A 26139-nucleotide genomic window follows, 5' to 3' on the forward strand; every position below is an offset into this window, starting at 1 on the left:
CAAAAATTGTTACAGTTTGACAACTGAGCCCTTACAAAGTACATACGGGCTGATAGTATCTGTAAAACACACAAATGTCTCATAGGACTTTACAGACAGCTGATTAATTATCTAAAGAAACATAATCTGTGAAACTAGTTTGCTTCTGTTCTGCATACAAATTATTTTAAATATTCCAGTACTATCAAATTATGATAACGCTGTCATGAAAAGAGGTTAAGGAAATAAACAAGATTTTTGTAAAACACATTTAATACGAAACATTAAAAAACGTCACATATATTCGAGCTTATCTAAGGATGATATTTATTAATTCTACCTAATAAAATCTACATACAGCTTACATAATAATATATAATAAGGGACAAGTGGCGAAATTTAAATAAATTCAGTTAGAAGTTTTATTGTATAAAAGAAAGAAAACTTTGTTTTTTTTTATCACTTTTGACTCGGTATCTTTTGTGTAGGTACTATACAAATATATCTAATAAAATTCTTGACCAATTTGGATGTTCTTGTATGAATACTAATAGTATTATATCACTAGCGTGACGCGATTATGCTAACAACACTCGTGATAAAAAAAAACTTATGTGAAAGTCCACCAATTGTCATTTTGACAATTTTCTATACTTTACCAGCTGTAGGATATTTGTAACCATGATTACCGTTCTTTTAAAATGATATGCAGAAATCAGATAACTAAAAAAATCCAATACGTTTTTGACGGGACAGGAGTGAGACTTGGTGTTTAGTATGTTCTCACCTTTAGCGTACTTCAGCTAAGTTTAATAATTGACAATTAACATGAACTGCCAAATAAAATGGAGATGTAAAATTAATCCTTAATGAATGGAAATGAGAAATACATATTTAAAAATAAATTGAAGTTAGGAATTTCGAAATGGCCCAATTAAAAAAAATATGTTTCAAAATTTTATTATCTACAAATACAAACTAATCTATCTAAACAATCACAGATCATTGTTAGGAGCTAGGTTGTGCTTTATGCTCGGGTGCTAATAACTATAAACTTGACTGTAAATGTCTTATTATTTTCGATAGAATGATCACGGATATCCGTCTTATCAAGTTTACAAGTTACATTAGCGACCCCTTCCGATCTCATATTTTATTGTAAGTTAAAAAAAACCTATTGCGTTCGACTGTACTTAAAAAGTCTCTATGTTTTTGTCCATTTGTAAGATTTATTTACACTTTAAATGATTTTAAATGCACTGACTCATGAAACTGAATAAAAAATTGAATAAATGTTCAGACTGTAGTTATTAAATTTATTTATATTAGACATTTTATAACTACTTTTGAAGTAGATAGTCAAGTTTACAGATATCAGAATAACTAGGTGGGATGTTAGTATGTAACAAGCGTTATGTACTTGCGAGATGACTTAAGACTAAAATACAACATCAACTAGAATGTTTTTTTTTTTTCATATTAAACTAAATCAGTTACACTGTTTATGCTGCAATATACGACACTTTTTAATGTAGTGAAATATGGTTTATTTTTAGGGACATAATATAAAAAATCGGAAACGTACCCATTTGTATAAATAAATCAATCTTAACACAACTAAAGCACTTTCACACTTCATCAAATCACGGCGGAAACCAAATTTTTCGGATCACAATCGCTCGCCTACTTAACCAATAGATATTAAGTTAATGCTAATTTACTTAAAGGCGCTTATAAAATAAATGTGTATAATCGTGATTTTTTTACTAAAAGCAATCAGAGTTGAGGTTTAAAACCGCCATTACCGAGGAAGACGTGGTCCATTGTTCACTCCGGAGATTCCGTCTCTCGGCTCCAAGTCTGGAGTGAAACCTTGGGTGGCACCCAGTGCGGTTGTTGGTGTCACCCCATCGAGAGTAAAAATCAATTAATTTTATATGACAAAGGACATGGATCAATTATTAAAAGATAGCGAGTATGGGACGGGGAATCCCCCAAGACAACATCAGGCTCTTTTGCGGGAATCCCCTACCTGAGCTAGTGCTAGTGGAGGAATCCCTGAAAAAGAAATTTTTTATAGCGATTTTCTTTTGTTTGTATATTGTTCTTAAAGTTGACCCCAAAGTTGCCGCCCGCCCCTCCTCTTTGCACGCCACTGTTTAATTTTATTTAAGTGTTTAGTGTTGTTCGAATATACTAATATTACAGAAATGTGCTGTTTTTAAATAGATAATTAAGACTGACTTAATTTATAAATGGGGGTAATATTACGATATATTTACAAAAAACAGATTAAGTTTACTGTCACTGAGATATTTCATAAGTTTATCACTTAAATTGTTTTGTAATACGATACAACGTAATATAATTTTGAATACAAAAATACTTTCGTAAGAGCATTTAAATGAAAATATTGCTTATATTATATTAAATTAGCACCTATATTTGTACTGTAATTCGTAACCACTTATCACGTACTATTGAAACTCGAATTATACAATCAAAATAGTCTGTATGAGAAAAATGTCGTGGGATTTAAAGTCAATTAAGAAAATATGTTGACAACTATTACGTCACAGTTCGATAGTAAAAAAACACCGGTTACCGCACACATTACATTTAAACAAATATTGATTTGAATGTACACATTTATGCGCTGAACATTATGTATTAAATTTTTTGATAGTCCCACCTTTGAAAAGGTACTAGCGCGTTATGCGAGAACACTCATACAAGACGTTTTCTATAACGCGGAACCTACCGTGTTATACGAGGGTTGCTGTACACTTTTTATTGAAAATGTTCAGAAAATATAAATATATCAGTAAGTTTTCTTTCGTATATCGTGGTTACGATTATTCTATGAAATGACACAAACACTCTATGACTTATCATGTCTCCCAAGACTGTCTAAATTACTATGATGCGAGTCTATTCGATTCATATTCGCTTTAATATCGTTCCTAAAGTTGCCCTTTGGGGTTTCATTCTCGATCCGACGCTCGCTTTCGAGAAGCTCGTGAGAACCGTTAGTAGGGGTCGGCATACTTGACTCGTAAGAGAGATCGAAGTTTGAGACTGACTTCACTTTATCCGCTGCCTCTAGTCCGCCGGACACCGATTTCGATGTTGTGTTATCTAAAAATATAAAAGATTCTAATATTGATCTTATATTTGATTATTTATATTTAATTATATCATATATATTTAAATGTTTTATGAAAATCATATAAATGTATTTACCTAAAATATCTAAATATAACAATAAACTAAAAATAAAATAGTCTTATTAACATATAAAAAGTAATTAACATAAACCTTTTATATCAGACTATGCCATCAATGCCACATCTAGTAATAAATCCAATCCGAACATCTATGTTTTTGCTTGGTTGACTGTCGAGTTTATTATGTCTACCTACATTTCTGTTGCTGTTTTTGTTTTGTAAATTTTATATAAGTACCTACATCTGTGCGTTCTAATAATAAGGACCTGGATGATGAGCTTTGCTTGGTATTTTTTTATTTTTATAAATCGTGTTTTTTGTAAATTATATTTAAGTACGAATTACAAACTAATAAAATGATGAAATATGAATAATATTTTTCGATCTTACCGAAAGAATAAGAAAAAAAATTGAACTGGTTTTTTTAAAGTTATTAATTTAAAGAAAAAAATCAAGTGTCATAGAACACGAATAAAATGAAAATTTCTAGAAATTATTCCTAGCTAGATCGATTTATCGCCCCCGAAACCCTCCGTATACTAAATTTTATTAAAATCGTTGGAGCCGATTCCGAGATTCCAATTACATATATATATATATATATATATACAAGAATTGCTCGTTTAAAGATATAAGATTATTAATCTTAGTTTATAATGTTTTCTCAGTAAGCGAATTTTTGTACATAATTCATATGAGAAATAATGTTATTCTAACCTTAACCTTAATACATATACTAGTATATTAGAAAATTACTTATAAGAGAATCTGGTGTGATGGGTGACATTTCTCTATCATCTTTGTGGTCTTTGGGCATCGAGGCAGCGCGTGGGTTGAGCATTCCTAGGACCCTGTCAATTAATTTCAGTCAATTATTCAGTGGGTCCATTGAACCCTTATACCTACTCTCACATATTACAAACGTGGACTTAAATAAAAACCAAAACTAATATTGCCAGAAAACTATTGAAAGAAGTGTACTTAAAATAACAAATATACATGAAATTAAAAACAAAAGTGATCGATTACTATATGCTCTAACGCCCGAACCCAATAATTAATCCACAAGTTTGAAAACAATCTTAATTCAGAAATGGATTGTCATTTGGTTATTGGGATGCAGATAGGAGATCTATCGACTGTCACGGTCTGATCTCAGATTTTTTTTTATAGAACAGGGGGCAAACGGGCAGGAGACTCACCTGATGTTAAGTGATACCGCCGCCCGTCATCTCAATGCTAGAGGGCTCGCGAGTGCGTTGCCGGCCTTTTAAGAAATGATAAGCACTTTTCTTGAAGGACCCTAAGTGTTGTTAAATTTATGATCTACGACTCTACTCGCCTGCGTCCACGCTACAAAAGCACCTTGCATTTAAAAATTTAATCACCTTCCTCTTAAAACAAGCGAATAGGTAATATATATATATATATATATATATATAAAGAGGTACATATAAAAATTTTTAGTCAAGAAGACTTCCCAAATATTTTTTTTTTCTAGAATTTATATGATTTGATTTGCACTACATAATTTCCAAAATCATCTGATAAAAGTGTCTGATTGCAGATGGTTAAAATTAAAAAAAATTTTTAGTAATATTTAGATTTTGTTTTTATCAAGATTGATAATCGCATACCTGGAGTTGGATAAGTCCCCAAAAGGTGTAAGGGGCGAGTGGATGTGGTGAGGCGTAGATGTCCCCGAGGTTGTGGCGACAGCCCATCCTTCGGCTATCAATGTTTCACCTATATCCACTGATCCTTCTGTAAAGTCCATTTCAATATTTTTATTATTTTTGCTGAAAACACTTGAAGATTATAGTACAAGATAAAGTTTATATTTCTTTAGAGACCACAAAATGTGAAATAATATTTTATTATTTATTTTAATTTATTTAAGATAAATCTTAATATATATATTTCTTGTGTGCGTGTGTATGTGACTGAACTCCTCCTAAACGACTGGACCAATTTTGATGAAATTTTTTGTGTGTGTTCAAGGGGATCTGGGAATGGTTTAGATTCACAATTTTGTCCGCTGGACAATGTTTTTTTAATTAATTTTCAATTTATTAGTTGTTGTTGATTTTGGAATGTTTTACATTGGATCCGACAGACGGCGCTACCATCGCAGTGTCAAATTTTAAATAATATTCGAATTTTAATTTTAATTTTTAGTCTGTCCCGACAGTTACGCTGCGATCAAATTAAAAAAAAGTTTTGTTATCATTGTGTTATTGTAGACCATGTGCTGGATCGTTAGATATTGTCATAACATTCGAATAATAATTTTCATCAAAATGGTCCAGAATCTTTTAGCTTATTAAAAAAAGTTTGAAATTTTCAAATTAAAGACGTGTAGACAGGACAACGTCTGTCCGATCCGCTAGTTTCCTTATAAAAAACAAAACCAATACATGTATTTAAAAAAAATATCAAAATTACCATCAGTGACGTCATATAGCTTAATCCCTGGTATCTCCTTATACAAGTCTCCGCGAAGCGTAGACGTACGCTTATACGTACACGTCTTTGATTGTAATGCCTTCCAACGTGCGACCTTTAAAACGTTATACATAAATAAATCTGTGTACATATCTCATGATTATTATATTATTTATTTCGGTTTCCCTATATTTAAGAATATTCGATTGTAACTTATACTTTACGGCGTGTTGGAATTACTTTTACTTTAGTCACTTAATAATATTTAAAAAAATACAAATAAATAGATTATTATTTTTTATAGAATAGGGGGCAAACGGGCAATAGGCTCATCTGATGTTAAGTGATACCGCCGCCCATGGACACTCAATGCCAGAGGGCTCGCGAGTGCGTTGCCGACTTTTTAAGAATTGGAACGACTTTTCTTGAAGTACCCTGAGTCGAATTGTTTCGGAAATACTTCATATTAAGATACTAACATATTAAGTTATATGTAATGTTCTCTGATAAGATTTTTTTGTCTGTATGTGTATTGTTATTGCCTAAAAAATAATAAATAAATATATAACCTGCGAGAGTTCCTCAAATCGCTCGACCGCTTGTGGGTGCCACTTCGGATAGTCTCCAGGTTTCGGTTCCTCCTTCTCCATGGAAGCTGGTTTGACTCCCGCCAGGAAACATTCCATCGCCTGAAACGCGGGTATATTTTTCATCAAATTTAAAAAAATCATGAATTTTTTTTTTTAATAACGTATGTTATCCCCAAGTTAGCCATGTAAGTAATATAGTTTAACTACCACCATCACGTACATACCCACACTTTTGCACCATCACACAACACAACCAAAAAGGCCGAGTTAAAAATTTATTAATTAATCACAATTCGTTAAATGTATTGAATACTTTTTGTTTGTTTGTTCCCTTTTGTAAATCTTTTTGTATATATAACTATTTTTTTATTTATTTATTCATAAGAAGATTCACAGCACAATATAAAAATAGATGAATATATACATAACAACATGGGCCACTTATAAATCTTCACAAATAGTTCATTTTATATAAATATATATAACAAGAAGGTACCTAAACATTTCAAAAATTTTTAGTGTTAAACAAAACAATAACAATAAACAGAAAAAACAGAATTTAATTTGTTGACAATGATAATGAAAATGAAGTCAATACATTTCATTCATCCTGTCATCTAATACATATAAATGTAATGACAAATTATACAGACATTCAAAAAAAGTTCCTTAAGTTTTTAAGTTTTAAGGATTTCCAAAAGTTTAGTAGCTACTTGGATTCCTGCAAGTACTTTGGTATTGAATCCCTTGAATGTAGACATAAACAATGCGACCTTATATTTTTACATGCTATTTGCAATGGTTTTATTGACTGCCCTGACTTGTTATCGCTTTTACTATTTAAGACCCCTTCATCACCCAATACAAGGCAAATCCAATTATTCGAAATTCCTCGTTCTAAGACCAACTATTTACGAAACTCGGTTATGTATCGCATAACTACAGATTACAACATAAATTACCAGCAAATCGATATATTTAATGTGACTAAAAAATTCTTAAAAAAATATTTTAAAAAATTCAGGTAACATTTACCAATAATGGCTTTGTTTGTTGTTTCATGTTGAATATATGTTTTGATTTACCGATCTCGAATCTGTGCTTTGTAAAACTGTTATGTTATGTTTCTGTTTATATGTGTATTCCGTTTTGGCTTTTGTGTGTAATGTAATTGTTTGGTAATTGTTTAATGTATTAGCTGTAGGAATACTTAAATAAATAAAAATAAAAAATAAAAATAAAATAAAATAAATACCTGAAATCGTAGTCTAAGAAGATCAGCTCTCAGCTCACACAACTCATGCGTTGCGACGTACTCACTGTCTCCATAGTCCAAGTAGAACACGTCAGCTACCTGTCAAATTACGGCTTCATTAATTACATGTTTTTTTTTATTAAAGGAAGAAATATTCTATTGTACTCGTTCATAAATAATAATATTTTAGTAAGATTTTTGGCTAGCAAAATTTGTACGTACGAATTTGTACGTTGGGGGGGGGGGGTAAAATCTTACGATGCGGGGTGGGGATTGAATGCGTTATTGTTAATAGTATTTTCGACTTTCCAATACTTTACAACACAAAAATGGTAACTTTTAGCTTTAAATTTAACATATTTACCATCATAAAAACCAACTTTATTAAATTGTTTTGTCGAGTCATCTAATAGAAAAAAAACAGTATAGATAGCCGACACTTGTTTTTTTGAATAAAAATAATGTTAATTACGGTTATTTAAAAATTGTGTTTAACCACGAATCAACACTACTTCGCAGCTCTCACTACCGAAAATTCTTTGAACAATAATACTAAAGTCGGACGGACCTATTTTCCAATAGAAAAATGTGAATTGTATTTAATTAATATAGAAATAATTATGATAATAAATAAATTTTAATCAAACTCTACTTGAACTCTTAGTAATTTCAAAATGTCTGACTGTATATTTATTTATTATGTATATACCTGTTGTGTGGCGTCGAATTCGTTCGGTCGGATATCGTCGATGCGGGCTCGGTACCAACGACCATCATGACGAAACACCGCTGCCACCACTTGACCCACCGATACTGACTTTAACTGAAATTGCACAATATCTTATTGTAATATATTTAACATAAAAACTATACAAGAAACATCTCTTTCTAGCAACACATTGACGAGATTGCTATTCGCAAAGTGTGTTGTGGTTCATGACATTTTCTTTTGAATTATTGTATGTAAAGGGAGGATAAAACTTGGTGAGTTTCTTGCCCGTTCTTCTCAGAACAAGACCTCCTGGTAGTCTTGCGAACGGATGGCGTAGTTCTGCTCTTTCGCGAATTTTGTAAACGTTTTTGACATTCATAAGCATGCCTTAGGTCGCATCTGGACTGAATAAATGAATTTTGATTGATTGATTGAAAGAAATATCGTTTTACCAATTATTATTTTTTTAGATTCAAGAAATTATGTTATTTATTGTGTTTTTGTGTAAAATTAAAGTCATATTTTCTCTTATTTATTAAGAATGTAGCTATACATCTAAAAAATATGTACATCAAATTACAGATAATGTAAAAAAAACCTTTCGAATGCTTTAGAGCCATCGTTGAGCAAATAAGATACCAATTAATATTTGCTTAGTGCTCTCCTATAGTGGGAGTATCAGAGGCATCAAGATCAAAATCCTCTCCGATTTTAAGGTATCACGCCTTTTACCATTACAGTTAAAAAACCCAAATTTATATATTAATAAAAAGAGTCGTAACCATGGTTACGGTACTTTAGTCCATGTTTAAGGCGTGTCTTACCGCATGAGCACTACGATTATCCTTATTGCTGTAGTATTCAGTCATATGTGCGACCAAATCATCAAGTTGAGCGACTTGGGGGCCGACGAATTGCACCCAAAATCGCGAAGGTGAAGAGATCGCTGACACGTACACCTCGATCGATGGACCAGGGGGTTCTGAAAGTAGAAGCAGAATGTTTTGTCACGCTTTCTTAACTGCGTTTGAACGAGTCTGATAAAGACAAAACACATTGAATCTTCATCTATCAGTTCGTATAAAAAATTTTTTAGGGCCTGTATAAAACGAATCGTGCATTGAGCAGTGTTGTCCTAATGGTTTCAGCGTGTGACTCTCATGCTTTAGGTCGTAGGTTCGAACCCCGACTGTAAACCAATGGACTTTCTTTCATTTAACCGGCTTGCCTTAGACCCAAGTCGTCGGCTTGTGTTAGGCACAGGAGGCAAGTAGGTGGATTGCCTATTAGATTGACAAAAGATCATGAAACAGATTAAGAAATCTGATGCCTAGACCATAATTGGTTGTAACACCACTGATTTTTTGTTAAACTTCTAAGAGTAACTAGGTTTGAAATTGATTCGCGTATATGATTATGGTAATTGAAAAGTTTACTTCCCGAAACCGATATTTGTATATTATAAATCGTCATAGAAACTTCTACTTCTAATTATTCATTAAAACCTATATAGAAACGATCTGGAAAACATTTTACCGTGACACACAACCAAACAAAACACAATTTCCCCCACACACAATAACCATCCATAGTGAAAAAACGTAAACAAACAATTTTTTATTATGATTTTTCTATCACTACCCGAACAAATTTCCTCAAACAATACAAAGCCCGCCACACATGAACCATGACTATCCCAGTGATGCGCTGAATAAAATACGTGAGGACGACACAACACACAAAAATCTCATGCGGTGCCAGTAATTACCAAAAAAACTTATGCAAATATAATTAATTATTTCAAGTTAAAAGTACCAACTACATGTCACATAAGCTATTCACATAAGTTCTCCTACCGAATAGTTTACTAGGTAATGTAACCTCTGAGTTTGCTAGTATATATATATATAGTTTCTGGCAAGGCCTTAGTACATTTAACCGCGAAACGTAACAAAACTTCTATAGGCTCTGATTATGCTCTTTGCAGTGGAAAAATGAAAATGAAAGAGTGCAGTTTTAAAGGCAATCTTTGGAATTTGGTTTAAAAATATATTTCTATATATTAATTATTAATAAATTATTATCTCTAATATATAAAATTCTTGTGTCACGGGGTTAGTAACCGAACTCCTCCGAAGCGGCTCGACCGATTCTCATGAAATTTTGTGTGCGTATTGGGTAGGTCTGAGAATCGAACAACATCTATTTTTCATCCCCCTAAATGTTAAGGGTGGTCCACCCCTAAATTTTTTTATTTATTTTTTAGACAAAATTTTTCGTTTATATTTTTTTACGATACATGCAACCCTAAATTTTCACCCCTCTACAATCATCCCTTATGTTTTTTTTGTTAATTATAAACTTTAATTTTTTGGCACAAAACATGGCAAAACAACGTTTGCCGGGTCAGCTAGTGTATCTATAATATTGAATGCTTTGCGGGAGTGTAGTGACTATTACGTAGATAATGTATAAGAATTAAAAAAAACCTTACTTATAATTGTATAAAGGCAACCTTATTGCCTGGTATTCAGGTGTATTCTACGTATACGGATCTGCTGAACACAAAAGCATGCTGTTATCTTACCAGGCGTCTTATAGCGGACATGCTTGGCGGGTGTGCGTTCACCTGTTTCGGGCGTGGCCAGGGGAGTTGGACTGACGAGGGGCAAGCGGGGTCGTTTGGCTTGCTCCACCTCCCGTCTACACTTCTCTTGGGCCACCTGTAAATATATGTCGTATAGAGGTTATTTATCTGTTGTTATTAAAGATTTTGAACGTGATAATCCCAGGGTCGATAGTTATTTGATGGTTACCTTCATTAATGCAAATCTTTTTATGCATACATTAAAATCAATTCAGCTCTATAACAGGAATCCCATTGGTTTTAAAAAATGAGTCAGATGAACTTGTTGTTGAGCCATCAATGATAGCAGAAATATTTGCTGATAACTTTGAGTCTAATTACTCCCCAGAACCTGATGCACGTCTGGATCTTCTCACGCACTTAATGGGTTAACGTTTGTTTTAAGTATTTTTTTTTTGTTAAGGGGCCGTTCATAAAATACGTCACACTGAAATCAGCTTTTTTTGACCCCCACCCCCCCCCCCCCATTGTCACGCTGTGTCACACTTTTTGTGACCCCCCCTAGAAATATTTCGTCACAAAAACTAAGACCCCCCCCCCCCCTACTGAGTATGATAAATTCTAGAGAAATAGTATTTTCATTTGTTACTGAATCGAGAGCGCAGGGTACGTGGAAACGTTACTCTCTCAAGTATTGGAAAAAAAGAAAACCCGTTGTGAGCGCTCATGTCATGTAATAAACGGCGAACGTCACGCTGCCCTATACCCCCCCCCCCCCCCCCCTTGTCACACTCGGCCAGACCCCTCCCCCCCCCTTGTATGCGAACGTAGTTTATGAACGGCCCCTAATTGTTTTTCATTTTTTGTACTCTACCCTCTGATGATGTTTCTTTAACGTTGTATCTCATTAGGGTTGCCTGGAAGAAATCGCTTGTAAGCGATAAGGCCGCCCTTTGCCTTATAACTTTTGTAACTGTTTTTTTTTATTTTTGTTATGTGTGTTTTTGTATAAGGCGATAAAGGATAAATAAATAAAATGCTACAGAAGAACCCTTTTGAGAGTTGGAAGAAGAAGGTACACCCATCTTGTGCCATCTTTGTCATCCACTCTTTGTGGTCATATGGTAATACTTGGCGATTTTAATGGGAATATCTCATAGGTATAGCTATGCGAACAGATCTTTTCTTTTCAGATTAATGAAAAGCAATAAAACAACACATCGACTGACTGACAATAATATGGAAAATTCTTTGTATCATTGGAATGATCCTAAATATCGATGGATTAGTTCCCAAACTCAAACCTCATTGATTTCGGCGATTTTTTCGTGATTGGAAATTTAACGATTAATATACCATTTTTTTATTTCATTTTATTTTAATATTTAAGTTTATTGCCAGTTCATCTCTTCCATTCTACGTCCTTGATTTGAGAACTGGCAGTAAATGTAAAATTAGATTCATTTATTGTACATTTCTCTTTTTTGACGTTTAGAAGTGTACATCGTGTTACCTATATGAATAAATTATTTTTTACTTTGACTTTGAATAAATTGTACTATAATAACAATAATTCATGTAGACATGTGATATTTTCATATCTATCGCAAAAAGTATCACTACTTTAACTGCACTAAGTACTTTTAACTGTCCCATGAACGTACTGCCCCATTATCATATCAAAAGTTGCCCATACCTGTTCTAATGTAAATACTTACAATTGTGTCAACAAGTTTCTTAGCCTTCTCAATTTGTTCTTTGGAGCCTTTAAACGATATCTTTCGTGGTTCGTTGGTGTTCCCACCAGGTGACGACTCCACTTTTACTTTTGCGCCACTCGTATGGCTTATTTCGTTAATACTTTCACCACCAGCGCCTGAAATAATTACATTAAAGGCTTTAATAAAAATACTTTGCCGAGAAACAATGGGAGAACCCTCAGATCGCGTTATGCGTCGTGATTTTTCTTTTAAGCAAGTAGGGGGTCAGTCATCGGTGCCTAACACGCCTTTGTAAGCTGAGTGCTGATGTTTTCTTTTCCTGTACGAACGAGTATTAGATGGGCACAAAGAAACTAAAGTCTATTGGTGCAGCCCTAGGTAGGTCGTCACCCGCTGGGAACCAACGACCTCAGATATGAAAGTGACCCAAGCTTCATTTCTTAGGTCTTATAATAATACTGATAATAAGAGGGATTCAATTCAGTAAATACGGTGTATTTTAAACACACTTTCCCATACAAGGTAATTTTATTGTTATATTTTATTTATTTATTAACACTTCGTTGCATTACATAAATGAAAAAAAATAAATAAACATAATATAATGAAAAGCAACTGGCGGCCTTTTATCTACATATATTGTTTAGTAACCTCTGTGTATACATGTTTGTTTTGAATTCTTGTGTAACACGAAATCAATAATAAGTCTCTAAATCTATTTGGAGTTATGGTGGCTTTAAATTTAGTTTAATGAGATAATACGTTTTTTTTCAAATTGATAACAAATTAATTTACCAATAATCCTGCCGACAATCGACCCAGGGACCTCCATTGAATCAGCAACAATGATTGGTTGCTGTTTAATAAAGTTATGTATCATCGTTTCGGCAAGTTGTGTTGCACTGCTTCGACCACGGATTATACATACATCGTAATCTTTGTCACTAAACTTCTTAAAATGCGTAAGCGCACCGGACTTCTGTTCTATTTCCTTTATATTAGAGCCATTGCGACCTACAAATATCAAATAACACTTATAATTTTATAATTGAAAGTTGGAAGAAAAAATTATTTATTTATTAACACTTTGTTGCATTACATAAAAGGAAAATATTAAACATAATTTAATGACAAGCAACTGGCGGCCTTATCGCTTTAGAGCGATTTCTTCCAGACAACCACTTTTTTACAATTACAATTTTAAATTTTAAACAATTATATTAACAGTCAACAGGCTAGGCAAGTAAAACATCATCCATCCAAGTCATTTGCTTAGATGTTTGATCAACTGGCTGAACATCATTCAGGCCGCTAGTTAAAATTGAACAAGTAATTAAGCTAGTTGGCAGCAACATATACAATACATTTACAACCATGAAAATGGAATAGGAACTAATGAAATATATAAGTACAAACCATGTAAGGTTACATAATCATACTACATAGACTTTGCATACAAAAAACCCCATTGGCATAATTAACAACAATCATTGTCATCAACATGCTTTATAAATGCAAAGGTCTGAACACATAATAATATTTTTAATATTTGGTTGGTAATTCGTTACATATAAAAACACTTTATATCAATTCCATTAAATAGTGTTACTTTTCCTTATTTATGAAAAGGTGTACTAATTAGATTGCAATTTTTAAAAGAACCGAAGGTTAAATGTAATGAAATATTTTTGTAAATAGAAGTTTTATGTTACATGACAGCCATGCAAGGCAATATGTATTCAAATATTTAGGAGTATCCTTGAACATAATATGCTAAGTCAACAAGGTGTTTAAGTTACTGTTTGTTAATATTCACCTAAGTGGGTATGTTCAAAAAATAAATATCGGTCATAAATATTTTTAATAAAATATGAAAAAATTTATTCATATTAACAAATAAAATATAAAAAATTATTTTGCATATAGAAATAATTAATACTAGTAATTTCTCAATGCCAGAAATAAATGATTATCATTAATTATATATTTTCACAATCATTGTAGTAAAAAATATTTTCCAGGCAATTTTTAAAATTTATTTTATGTACCATTTTCTATAAAAAAACAAATTCAAAAGAACTTGGTAAAACTTGTATGTAATAAACAGCGAGGAATTTAACCCTGTCACAAATATTCCCAGTAAGTCAGTCACAATATCTCACAATCATGTCACAATATATGTGTATATATATATTAAAAACATATATACTTACCAATTAAAGCAGGAATTATGCTTTTGGGGACCTGCAATTCAATTACATTGACTCTTGATGTTTTTACAGATTTGTCACCTTCCTCTTCTTTTTTAAAGACATAATAGACCACAAATGCTGTCACAGTTACGATTGAAAAACCTAATGCTACAGGTAGCATCAATTTTGTGTTGAGTGTCATTATGGAACCCTGTAAAATATAATTATATATTTCTACCCTCAACAAAATAGAATTTAGGTATACGTCTTATAGGTTCTCTTTATTTAGGAATTACTATGAAATTTATGAGAAAGTTCACAACACATCTCAGCTAGTAGTGTAAAATGTAAACAACCCATACAACTCATTTTATGAGTATAGTTTGTGGTACAATTTTAGTTCATTTTTCCTTTAAATACAAAGTTTCATATTGTATGACTAGACCTACTTAATATATTTAAATAATATGCCTTTTATATATTATTAAAATATTTTATTACGAATTCTTACAAGAACTAACTAAAGATATATGTAGGTACCTACCAGAGATGAATAGGTTGAGCTAAATATTACGACGTTGTCCTTGTCCTATTTAAGTTGTGCATTAAAATATATTATGAATTTGAATAAGAGATTATATATTAATTGAATAATAGACCATAAAATGATATAATTTCTATTCACAGCTATGACATAATGGTTAAAGAAAAGTTACTTCATCGATCATCGGTAATCTGATACTTGCTTAGGTTTTAAAAAGAAATGCTGTATTTGTGTTAATATTAGTATACTTTTTTAATAAATGGTAAGGATGATACTACAAAAAAATACCAATACTTACACAGTCTTCTCAAAAAAATATATTTTTCTTGCCAAATTATTCGTACTTGTAACTTGTGAAACAATAATATTCTCGAATCACATTGTCCAACAGTTGTCCAATCAAAATGTTTTAAAAACTCAAGCATGGGCCGCGACTTCGCGATTTTTGAACTGTCAAAATTAGACAAGTTTGGACATATAGGAAGTACGGACATTGACAAATAAAAGTTTATCATCATACGTTACAATTTACCAGAAATAAAATACATTTTTATTATTAAAATAAATTAGTTGTAATAAACATACTAAATTAATAATTTTATTTATTAATATATTTTTTTTATTTAAAAGCAAAGATTTTAAGGAAAAATACATAAATTTTTCAATGCATACTTTTCAAAACTTCAGGGTCCATTCCACTTTAAATAATGTGGTCAAATGTAATTTATAAAAAATAAATAACAACCTAGAAAAAATTTTGTATTTGACACAGCTTGTATTTGACAATTAAAACGATTTTGATATTTTTGTTTACCTTTTTCCTGTTCAAATATTTGAAATAGATAAAAATAGTATAAGTATTTCATAAGGTTTTTCAAACTGTATCGCAAACACCTCTGGGTATACAATTGCATGCCTGTTTAAGTATTTTTATAAGAAATATTAATACATTTTGATATTAAAATAAAATTATAAAGGTTAAATAAATTTGACAAAATGTTTGATGATCCTGCAATAAATATAAAAAACACAATCGCGATACAGTTATCATAAGGACTCTATCATCGAATATTACGAGTAAAGTATGAAATGTATATGTATATCCACTAAACTAAAGCTTTTAAGGAAGGTAAATTAGAAATACTTTTCTGAACTAATTTTCTGTTGCAGTCCTGTTCCGAAACTTTTTATTATCCCATTTCTGACTAGTATAAAATGGCATGGGATTTAACTTTAGGTAAGACATTATGAAAACTACGATACATTAATCATATTATCGTCAATTTTACATTTGGTCTTGTTTTTCTTACAATTTCATGTCATCACAAAATTACGAAACCTTGTATTCGCAAAAGAGCACATGGTGTCCATGATTTTATTCTTAGAAAACTATAAACCTAAAAACTTTACTATCATCTATGTTTTCGACTCAAGGCATTATTATTGTACGCAAATTTGGAGGGAAGCAAATAAAAAAAATAGTGTTGTTTTGTATTTTAACGTTTATTCCTAAATAAAATGAAAGGTACTTTACAATCGTACAAGACGTACCTTGTACAGTTTTATTATTCTGATTTGCGTTGAGACCGGTTGCCTCCTGTTTTTTAGAGAATATATTTTAGATTAGTTACCATATAAAAATAACAGTAATGGTGCTAATGTCAATTAAGCTAACAATATTAAATCAAAAATACTTTTCATATATAAAACACATACAAACATACTCACCCCATATTTTCGACGAGCGTGCGGAACGTAATGGCTGTACTATAACATTTTTTATTGTCTCCCTATTTCCACAAGCACGGAAGGCTTGCCTAATCTCCCTCAGTTACTGTTCTATAATCGTAGAAGATACATATTTCGTAGTTTCATCATAAATAATGCAACGTCCATATAGACGCCGTTTTTTGCGCCCAAATAATATGCACGAGGCATTTTATGGCGGTAATGGGCAATATATATAATTATAAGATACAGATTAGATATTTATCAACAATTTATTTTTTATGGCTATTATTTTTATTAGATTTTGAATATGTTGTAACTAAAAAGGCCCAACCGCGTATGTGTTTTGGGACAACATTAAATCGCGAAGTTCTACCAACAAAAGGTCCTAATTTGAGTCCCTTTATGAGACGCAATGCTGGTGAAATAAGGCCCAATTTAGGTCCTGGAGTCTATGAAAATGACCGTGATGCCTTTTACGACTTGACACACAGGGTTTGTACATAGTATTGCAACTGAGAACACCCGAAAGGGACTGAATACAAAATATTTTATGCTCACTTGAAATTAAGAATACTATTATTTCTATTATATTTTTCAGATTTATAGCAAATTATACTTTGGGCCAAAATCGCCTCGCTGGAAATCAAAGCATGAGTATCAACCACCACCGAAAGAGCCACCTCCTACTGAGGAAATGCGTAAAAACTGTGCCCCATTTAATTCAACGTCGAAAAGAAAAGGATTATTCTCAGCAAATGATTATCCAGCGTATTACAAATACTTACTCATATGCCAAAAGTCATAGAAATGTCGATATTTAATATGGTATAAATATAGATTTTATATACTAAACAATTTTTTTAGGGCCTGTGATTATTATCCCATATACAAGAAAAAGGAAATGCAATTTTCTTACTGTTTTAGTGGAAAAAAGACATTGAAATGCGCTGTAGAAGTAAGTTTTTTAAATTAGATATCAAATGTATATTCGGTACGAATCACAAATGATTATGCATGTTGTTTTAGATTAAATGTGTTCCATATAATTTGGACGCATGCGGAGTATGTGGTTGCTCTTGCTCGGCACAAGGAGATTATTGGCAGTTTGAAAATCGCATATTTTTATGCAGAAAACATTACGCAAGATTATTTAAACACTGCTTATCCACTTTTCAAGGCGCGAAGTTGGCTCAATTTAAGGTGAATTTGTGTAAAATAAATTTATGTATGAAATTACAAATATGTCAATATGAATAACAAGTCAAAATCATTTTAAATTTCAGTCCATAAGAGATTGTTTCTTTGCACACGCTCATAACAGCTGTAAAGCCGCTTTGAAAATAATGAAAATTGAAGAAATTGAGAAAAAGTTAAGAAAAGAAGCATATTTAGATTTATATTTTCCGCAACGCCGCTACTGCAACAATTAATAATTGAATGGTTGTATAAATAAATTGATTTTAAATGGTACATTTCGTGATTGAAATCATTACTTATAAAATAATATTATTTGTCTCCAAAGCCTACGGAAGAAAAAATATACTAAATTATAATTTTCGTTTTTTTGAATGAGAATTTGGGGGTAAGATAACAAATCGTTGGCAAATGAACAACTTTTGTCATCTGTCAGCTTCGTAACAATTGAACGTAAGATATAGCAAATGGCAACACTACTTAAATGTAACAATCATCTGACCGATCCCATTAATCTCTTCTGTGGTGCGTATTTATTTACAATTTATTATTTTGCTTTCTGGAAAAATTTAGGTAAAATCCGGTAAGCGTGAAAATGAAACTAGATTCTAATAACAAGATGATAAATGGTGAGGGTGAAACAGAAACGCCAGAGGAAGTGGTAGATCCACGTCAGAATGCAGAGGATCTTATTGACGAGATATTAGCTGAATTCACTGAGTCTCGAACACCTGACCCCAGGTATGCGGGAATCCCTGAAAATTTACTTAATATGATACAGACCCCAAGACCATCAGCAACTGCTTTTTCTATCAATCAACCTCCAAATACGCGAACTCCAGCAAATTCTTTTTCGGAGAATGCTACACTGGACGATATTGATCCATCGTCAGATCTTGGAACCTCCATTCGAAACAAATGTATGGAACTTGAGGAGATTCTACAAAGCCTTAAGTCCCGATTAAATCATGTTGTTCTTGATGAAAATATAATTCTCAGTCCAGATGCAAATTCTATGGAGGCAGAGCTTGAGCATGATTTAGACACTGATTGTCAAGAAGATTTGTCTCTACAAGAATTTCTTGAAATTTTACATTCCCAAAACAAAGTGGCACACAGTAGTGTATAATAATTCTTTCTGTATAATAGTTAAGTTTTGAATTAATTATTATAAAATAATTGTATCTATTGTATAAAATTTATTCAATCTTCAGAGATGTTTCTCTCAGCTGGAATGATGATATAGCCAATACTGACAGTTTGTTTTAATTTACAGGATGGGAATGACTTAAAGATTTAACAATAAATTAATACTAACATAACATGGTTCCAAATTTGATTGTGTATAAAATATCAGTTGTTTATTTCACTGATGTAGAAATTCAGTATGTTAACATTAATTGCATTGTTTAGGTTTTTATTACATTTCATTTTATTCAAAACAATTCTTGACCTTTACAATAAAAGTATGCAGTGTGGAGAAGTCACAAATAATAAAAATATAATATCGGAAGTTAAAAGTTAAACTTAATTTATGAATAGTAATTTATTAATTAAATAAATATTTTATTCACACATTATACATCACAATTTATTTTGAAATATTTAAATAAATTAATAAACATGTAATGCCACATTTACATTCAGCCGTAGTGAGTAGGGAAGTGGGTAGGATGAGTATGAAAATGCGAAACTTCATAGTAAGTATCGTGTTTACACACTTGTCCTGCCTACTTCCCTACTCACTATGGCTGAATGTAAATGTGGCAAAAAGATAAAACAAAGCTATTGTTAAATATCAGCAAACATCTCATTTATTTGAGTACTAATTGTTACCTCAGTCAAATCAGCCATTGTGTCATTTTCATACAATTGACTGTCTTCATCTTGATTTATAAAAGTACTTTTCTCATTTTCGCTTTTAATTATAAAATTTACTTTCTTTTTATCCAAGATTTCTAAAATATTCGTTTTTTTCCTGTCATTTAATTCAGTTTTGAAATCTCTCAACCAGTTATTGTAGTATGATGGGTCTGCCAGAACACATTCATTTCTGAAATACTCTATTGCATTAAATGCTTTATCAAAGTTTCCATCAATATTCCCAAAAATTAATCTCTCTATAGCTTGTGACATTTCAAAGCAAAGATCCGTAAATGGTTTTCCTACTTCTTTCAACATGTCAAAATCAATAGTAGGGTCTGTTTCAACCTTTTCTACCTTAAAAAGTTTATCCACAATATTCAATTGCATTTTCTGCTTATCATTCTCTACTCCATGTTCATCAAATGTTGGCTGTACAAGATCAATATCCATAGGCTCAATAATGATTTTCTTAGATTTAACTTCTACTTTATTCAACTGAAACAGGCTTTTAAGTTTTTGAATTGGCTCCCTCGCTCTCTTTTCTATCAATGGAGGTGTTTTAAAAAGCATCATTATCTCTTCTCTAGGTGGTGGCAATGGTTTGCCTGGATTCATAGCTCTGTAGGCAATGCAATCCATTACATATTGTGCTAAAGGACTAACTGTTTCAGCAATTGGAAATGCCTCAGTATCATCAAATTCTGATTCCTCATATGCCTTAGTAAGATCCATTGCCTGAATTAAATTTTTAAAGGCATTAACCTGTTCATCTGTGCAGGCATATTTCTTCGTATTTGTGGGAGGGAAAGCTATATTTTTTAAGTCTTCTTTATAGCAAATACCTATTAAAGAAAGGCAGATGCATTTTGTATCAATCACAGGCATTAACACATACATTTTTGGGGCATTTCCAGTATTATAAACTCTTCTTACAACCCCAACTAAGTTTAATTCATGAAGACACTCAGCCAGACATTTTATTGTGTATTGTGCTTTTTTGTCTTTTTTAGATCCAAAAAGATATGATAAGCCATCACCATTGAGTGTCTGCCATGATATATTACTTGCTTTAGTAAAACCATAAACATTGAGGGATTTAACACCTGGATCATAAAGCATGCTTTTGTCACATTCTGAAAATGGAATTATCTCCTGGCCATAATAGTATCCCTTTATTAAATCTGCTTGTTCACAAATAAATTTATTGTCAGTATTGACAAAAACTTTACTTTTCATAATACCTTCAGTTGTGCTTGCAGTGTTTGTGACTGGATCTCTAACACTTTTTAACCAATTTTTCACAACAGGTTCATCCTTAACACGAATATAAGCAGAGACGGGTATTTTAATATTTGGTCCAATACTTAAATCAATATTCCAGGGTGTTGGGTTAGTAATTTTCTTTTTATGAAAAAGCAAATACCTCATAATGAATTCAAAACTGGCACTTGTACCATTTGTTCCTTCAACAAATTTCTTGGCAATATCAATGTCATTGTTTTTGGTTTCAGCATATAAATCTGGGCCAAAAACATCAATTTCAAAATCATTTTCTTTAGCACCAGCCAAGACCTATAATTTATATATAGTTAGTTTTTTTACTTTAAGAAATATTACTACTATTGATATTTACCTTGTCAATGTCTTCATCTTCAGCATAACAAGGAGCTACAAAGTTGGTTATCAATATAATATGTTTATTCATAAATTTAACACCACTTATTCCATTTTGAAAGTGATTGAATGCAACTATGAGTGCATCAAACCAATTACCTTTGGCCTTACATGGCTAGAAAGAAAATATATATGTTATATAAAAGTATTTTTATGCATTTTTATAAAAAAAAAGTGGGGTACAATACAGAGTCGAAACTTAATTTATTTAAATAATTAAAGTACATATAAGTATTTTTGTTATGACTCATAACAAAAATAGTTATAAGTATGAAGAATAAGTAAGACATACCTTTTCTGGTAGATCGCGAATCATTTGCCAAGTTGGAGCCTGGAGTTCACGAAACAATTCGATGTATTTAAAATCATCGCTTGACTTTTTTGAGCCCAATAATATTATACCTAAACAATTTTTACCCTGGCTTATAATTTTACGTTCTATTATTTTGCCGACACATTCTTTAGCACTTTCATAGAAACTTTTTTCACCTTTGTTTACTGGCTCTGACACATTTCTTCCCATATCTAATATTATTAGAGTTCCTTGATCAATTTTAGTAGGCGCCATAATTGTATTTGTTAGTAGCTTACAAACTTTAAGTAGCCCAGTCATATTAGGTAAGAAAAGGGGTCAACCTCGGAATGAAAGATAATAAGCTGCAAATTGGTATGAACCTTTGTTTTGTCATTCTGAATGTTGTCTCAAAAGTCACAATCGTTATCGTGTCCGCGTCTTAAGATATTCAAGGTCAAAGGTCACAAAAATCGGTTTTTCGCGAATATCTGGCTTCCTATCGGTTAAATGAGATTTGCATTTATTATAAAAGTTGTAGGCTATAAAATTCCCTACAACTTTTGTTTAAACTTTTTTTTCATACGACCAACCGTTTTGAAGGTAGAGCGCGAAGTGCACATCGTACAGTCATAAACCTGTACAACTGTCAACACTTCCACCAACAAGTGTAGCAGCTCATCAACACATAAAACGTTTCTACTACCAGATTCAAACGTGGTTAGGGAAGGACTTAGAACCTCAAGAATGGGGCTGGATGCTTGAAAATGAAATCCTGGAGCCCATACGAACGTTATTACCTCCAGCACCAGCCGAACTACTAAACGTAATATTTTGCAATTGCAAAAATGGTTGTGGTTCCCGCTGTGGATGCAGAAAATCAGGGCTACAATGTTCTTTAGCTTGCGGCCAGTGCAACGGACAAGCTTGCCTCAACGCTTCACTGTATCCAAGTAATCCCGATGAAGAAAATACATATGATCCCGATATTCTGGAAGGTTTGGAGATGAACATGACAGATAATGAGGATGATGACAATGAATCGAACATTTTTGAGCGACAAGAAGAAGAAGAAGACGAAGAAGAAGAAGATAATTAGCTTCCATTTCCAATTTCATTACAATTAAAATCAACAAAGATACTTTTGATATTTGAACTCACATTTTGATAAATGTATATTATGCCGTATTTAATAATAAATAAAAATATGTGTAAAATATATACTCTTACTATCATTTTAACTTAAAATAAAACTAAAATATATAATCCAGAATTAATAATATTTTATACTTAAATAGTTAAATATGAATAATTATATATAAATAATCAAGTTACTTACTTTAATTAAATATAAATAATTAATAGTTAGTACATAAATAATAGGCATTGTTTAATAATTATAATTATCGTATGGGCTCCAGGATTTCATTTTCAAGCATCCAGCCCCATTCTTGAGGTTCTAAGTCCTTCCCTAACCACGTTTGAATCTGGTAGTAGAAACGTTTTATGTGTTGATGAGCTGCTACACTTGTTGGTGGAAGTGTTGACAGTTGTACAGGTTTATGACTGTACGATGTGCACTTCGCGCTCTACCTTCAAAACGGTTGGTCGTATGAAAAAAAAGTTTAAACAAAAGTTGTAGGGAATTTTATAGCCTACAACTTTTATAATAAATGCAAATCTCATTTAACCGATAGGAAGCCAGATATTCGCGAAAAACCGATTTTTGTGACCTTTGACCTTGAATATCTTAAGACGCGGACACGATAACGATTGTGACTTTTGAGATAACATTTAGAATGACAAAACAAAGGTTCATACCAATTTGCAGCTTATTATCTTTCATTCCGAGGTGAAAGCCCTAATATGACTGGGCTAAAGTAGTACAATATACTAAGCAGGTTGTATGATTTATGGGTAACGATACAAGGAAAACAAAATACGATTTCCATCGAAAGTTAAAACATGTTCGAACTTGTTTTTGTTTACTAAACTCACAAGTGAGTATGACAACTGACAATGCACATCGCAAAATCAACGTAGAAAAGAGAGACTTGTGGAGACTGGAGAGAGGACTTGAGACAAACACTACTTTAAGACAGGCGGGACCCACGTATTTGTATGGAAAATAAGTACAATATACAATAAAAATAATGTCTGGCTGACTGTCTCCATGAATTAAACTATGTAAGAAGAGTTTATATCTGTATTAGTGTTGGTTACTGATAATTACTGGCACGACCACTGCATTCGACCTTTTTAGCTATGATATTATATTGTTTTTGTATAATTATACAACGCAGAAAATAGTTATGAATTTTATTCTTAGTTCATTTAATCATATTCCGCGTCAAGTAGTAGCATTAAATCGTGTTGTTTTCGCGTCTTTATAGGTATTAAACTTTCTTCAGGTGTTACAACCGATAGATTTTACAAAGTAGTTTTGATTTTTCTAATTATTTCTTTGTGTACTATGGTTCTAGGTGAACTACTTTTACTACTACTACACTTTGTCTGTATTAATTTAAAAAGGCTATCAAGTCTGTCTGGATTTTGTGACGATCACCTTCTTTATTTATTTTTGTAAATTTTGTATCATCAGCGAACATAAGAAAATTAGACTTGTTAATGCTGCTATTTATATATTTATTTATATAAAGATATGCATTGTATAACCTAATGTCGATGCTAGAGCTTCTCCAGAATTTATATTAACAAAGTCACTTATAACCCTGCCAACCGCAACTGCCAGTCTACGATTTGATATGTATGTCTGACGAGAAAAGTTAAGAATAACTGAATTCGAAGAAAGAAAAGTTAAATAATAAAAAAAATAAATATTTTTTCATCTCATTCTTATTATCATTAATATACTGCTCAAAACAATTAGCGGAACAAAACTTTAAAGTAGAACTAAACTTTTTACTTAAGGTTTTAATTATTACTGGCTACTAGATAATGTTAAGGCATTGTCGAAGAAAATAAAAAACAAAAGAGCATCGGCGTTTTAGTTAGTAGTCCTAAAATAAAGTGGCACTGTGTCTAGAAACACCTAAAAACAAAGTGACGTCTTTGAATTTTCATTACTTTTTAATCACAGAAAACACATTTTAAGTAGTTTTTTTCAATCTTTTGAGTATTAATAGAAATTGAAGTGAGCCTATTGAGTATTGTTATTCATTGAAGCGAGTGAGTTTAGGTCATAACCCCAGGTGTGACTGAATTGCATGTCTCCAGAGCTATCGCTTTGCTTGAAGAGGGTCGAACTATGCGTTATGTAGGAAATGATCTAGGAGTAGCCCCTTCTGTTATCTACAGACTTTGGAAGCGATACCGTGGGACGGGAGAATACTCACGAAGGCGTGGTCAAGGTGGAAAGAGAAAAACTACACGTTTGCAAGATCGCTACATCGTCAACTGTGCTTTACGTAACCGCACCACAACTGCAAGAGATCTACAAAATACACTAAGGACGGCTACTTGTGTAGAAATTTCCAACCAGACGGTAAGAAATAGGTTGTTGGAAGCCAATTTGAGATCACGCCGACCAATTCGGGCTGTGCCTCTAACAATTCAACATAGACAAGCTCGCCGACAGTTCGCGCAAAATCACGCTAATTGGCAACTTCGACATTGGAGGCCAGTGCTTTTTACTGACGAATCACGATTCCGTCTAACACGTTGCGATAGTCGTCTCCGTGTTTACAGACGCCCAGGCGAGCGATACAGTGCAGCAGCAGTCCAGGAATATGACAAATTTGGATGTGGCCCTGTGATGGTTTGGGGCGGAGTTAGTTTGGACGAGCGCACAGATCTCGTCGTTGTTCCCGGGCGCTTGTGTGCTCAAACTTACATTGAAAATGAGCTCGAAGATCATGTTTGGCCCGCAGCATATGGTATGGGCCCAGATTTTCTTTTAATGCAAGATAATGCCAGGCCGCATACTGCAGCCATCACGTCAGATTATTTACGACAGCAGGAAATCCGTGTAATGGAGTGGCCTTCCATGAGCCCTGACCTAAATTCCAATTGAACACATTTGGGACTTGCTTGACAGGCGCATCCGGAAGCGTCCGATTGCACCTCAAACACTGCAGCAGCTCACTGAAGCGTTGATTGAAGAATGGGAG

The 26139-nt window shown here is 32.5% G+C and overlaps 4 protein-coding genes across 6 annotated transcripts; 2 read left to right on the top strand and 2 right to left on the bottom strand.

The window, feature by feature from the left end:
• Positions 1–923: 923 nt before the first annotated feature.
• Positions 924–15692, bottom strand: LOC110995469 (tudor and KH domain-containing protein homolog). 3 transcript variants are annotated; one of them, XM_045632888.1, is made up of 14 exons: positions 15551–15690; positions 15253–15297; positions 14730–14919; positions 13312–13530; positions 12514–12671; positions 10796–10931; positions 9033–9190; positions 8206–8319; positions 7497–7595; positions 6221–6340; positions 5652–5766; positions 4844–4970; positions 3963–4057; positions 924–3117 (listed from the first exon to the last, which is right to left on the bottom strand). In XM_045632888.1, the coding sequence occupies exons 3-14, from the start codon at positions 14908–14910 to the stop codon at positions 2861–2863; spliced, it is 1779 nt and encodes a 592-aa protein (XP_045488844.1). In that variant the 5' UTR covers positions 14911–14919; positions 15253–15297; positions 15551–15690; the 3' UTR covers positions 924–2860. The 3 variants fall into 3 exon arrangements, with proteins under 3 accessions (XP_045488844.1, XP_045488845.1, XP_045488843.1); XM_045632889.1 differs by lacking the exon at positions 15253–15297 and having other exon boundaries at positions 10838–10931; positions 15551–15692; XM_045632887.1 differs by lacking the exon at positions 15253–15297 and having other exon boundaries at positions 15551–15692.
• Positions 15693–16062: 370 nt separating this feature from the next.
• Positions 16063–18506, top strand: LOC110995468. The gene is made up of 7 exons (XM_022262643.2): positions 16063–16334; positions 16423–16489; positions 17282–17475; positions 17582–17751; positions 17848–17938; positions 18010–18183; positions 18267–18506. The coding sequence occupies exons 2-7, from the start codon at positions 16468–16470 to the stop codon at positions 18411–18413; spliced, it is 798 nt and encodes a 265-aa protein (XP_022118335.1). The 5' UTR covers positions 16063–16334; positions 16423–16467; the 3' UTR covers positions 18414–18506.
• A 131-nt stretch (positions 18507–18637) lies between these two features.
• Positions 18638–19433, top strand: LOC123690094. Its single transcript, XM_045632853.1, has one exon. It carries the CDS (start codon positions 18773–18775, stop codon positions 19304–19306), a length of 534 nt encoding a protein of 177 aa, XP_045488809.1. The 5' UTR covers positions 18638–18772; the 3' UTR covers positions 19307–19433.
• Positions 19434–19732: 299 nt separating this feature from the next.
• On the bottom strand, positions 19733–24038 carry LOC110995434 (X-ray repair cross-complementing protein 5). Its single transcript, XM_045632852.1, has 4 exons — positions 23894–24038; positions 22010–22321; positions 21677–21832; positions 19733–21615 (listed from the first exon to the last, which is right to left on the bottom strand). The coding sequence occupies exons 2-4, from the start codon at positions 22283–22285 to the stop codon at positions 19969–19971; spliced, it is 2079 nt and encodes a 692-aa protein (XP_045488808.1). The 5' UTR covers positions 22286–22321; positions 23894–24038; the 3' UTR covers positions 19733–19968.
• Between the last annotated feature and the right edge of the window lie 2101 nt (positions 24039–26139).

The sequence above is a fragment of the Pieris rapae genome, chromosome 21, assembly GCF_905147795.1.
Source record: "Pieris rapae chromosome 21, ilPieRapa1.1, whole genome shotgun sequence".
In the NCBI taxonomy this organism is placed as follows: Eukaryota; Metazoa; Arthropoda; class Insecta; order Lepidoptera; family Pieridae; genus Pieris; species Pieris rapae.

Excerpts from the sequence above, each read along its gene's own strand:
- LOC110995469 (XM_045632887.1), bottom strand. The coding sequence starts at position 14,910 with ATGACACTCAACACAAAATTGATGCTACCTGTAGCATTAGGTTTTTCA. Across the intron at positions 13,531-14,729 it reads CATAATTCCTGCTTTAATTG|GTCGCAATGGCTCTAATATA; the intron begins GTAAGTATATAT and ends TGATATTTGTAG. Across the intron at positions 4,058-4,843 it reads GGGGACTTATCCAACTCCAG|GGTCCTAGGAATGCTCAACC; the intron begins GTATGCGATTAT and ends ATTAATTGACAG.
- LOC110995468 (XM_022262643.2), top strand. The coding sequence starts at position 16,468 with ATGGCATGGGATTTAACTTTAG. Across the intron at positions 17,939-18,009 it reads CATTGAAATGCGCTGTAGAA|ATTAAATGTGTTCCATATAA; the intron begins GTAAGTTTTTTA and ends ATGTTGTTTTAG. Across the intron at positions 18,184-18,266 it reads CGAAGTTGGCTCAATTTAAG|TCCATAAGAGATTGTTTCTT; the intron begins GTGAATTTGTGT and ends TTTAAATTTCAG.
- LOC123690094 (XM_045632853.1), top strand. The coding sequence starts at position 18,773 with ATGAAACTAGATTCTAATAACAAGATGATAAATGGTGAGGGTGAAACA.
- LOC110995434 (XM_045632852.1), bottom strand. The coding sequence starts at position 22,285 with ATGGCGCCTACTAAAATTGATCAAGGAACTCTAATAATATTAGATATG. Across the intron at positions 21,833-22,009 it reads TTCGCGATCTACCAGAAAAG|CCATGTAAGGCCAAAGGTAA; the intron begins GTATGTCTTACT and ends TTTTCTTTCTAG. Across the intron at positions 21,616-21,676 it reads AAGATGAAGACATTGACAAG|GTCTTGGCTGGTGCTAAAGA; the intron begins GTAAATATCAAT and ends TATAAATTATAG.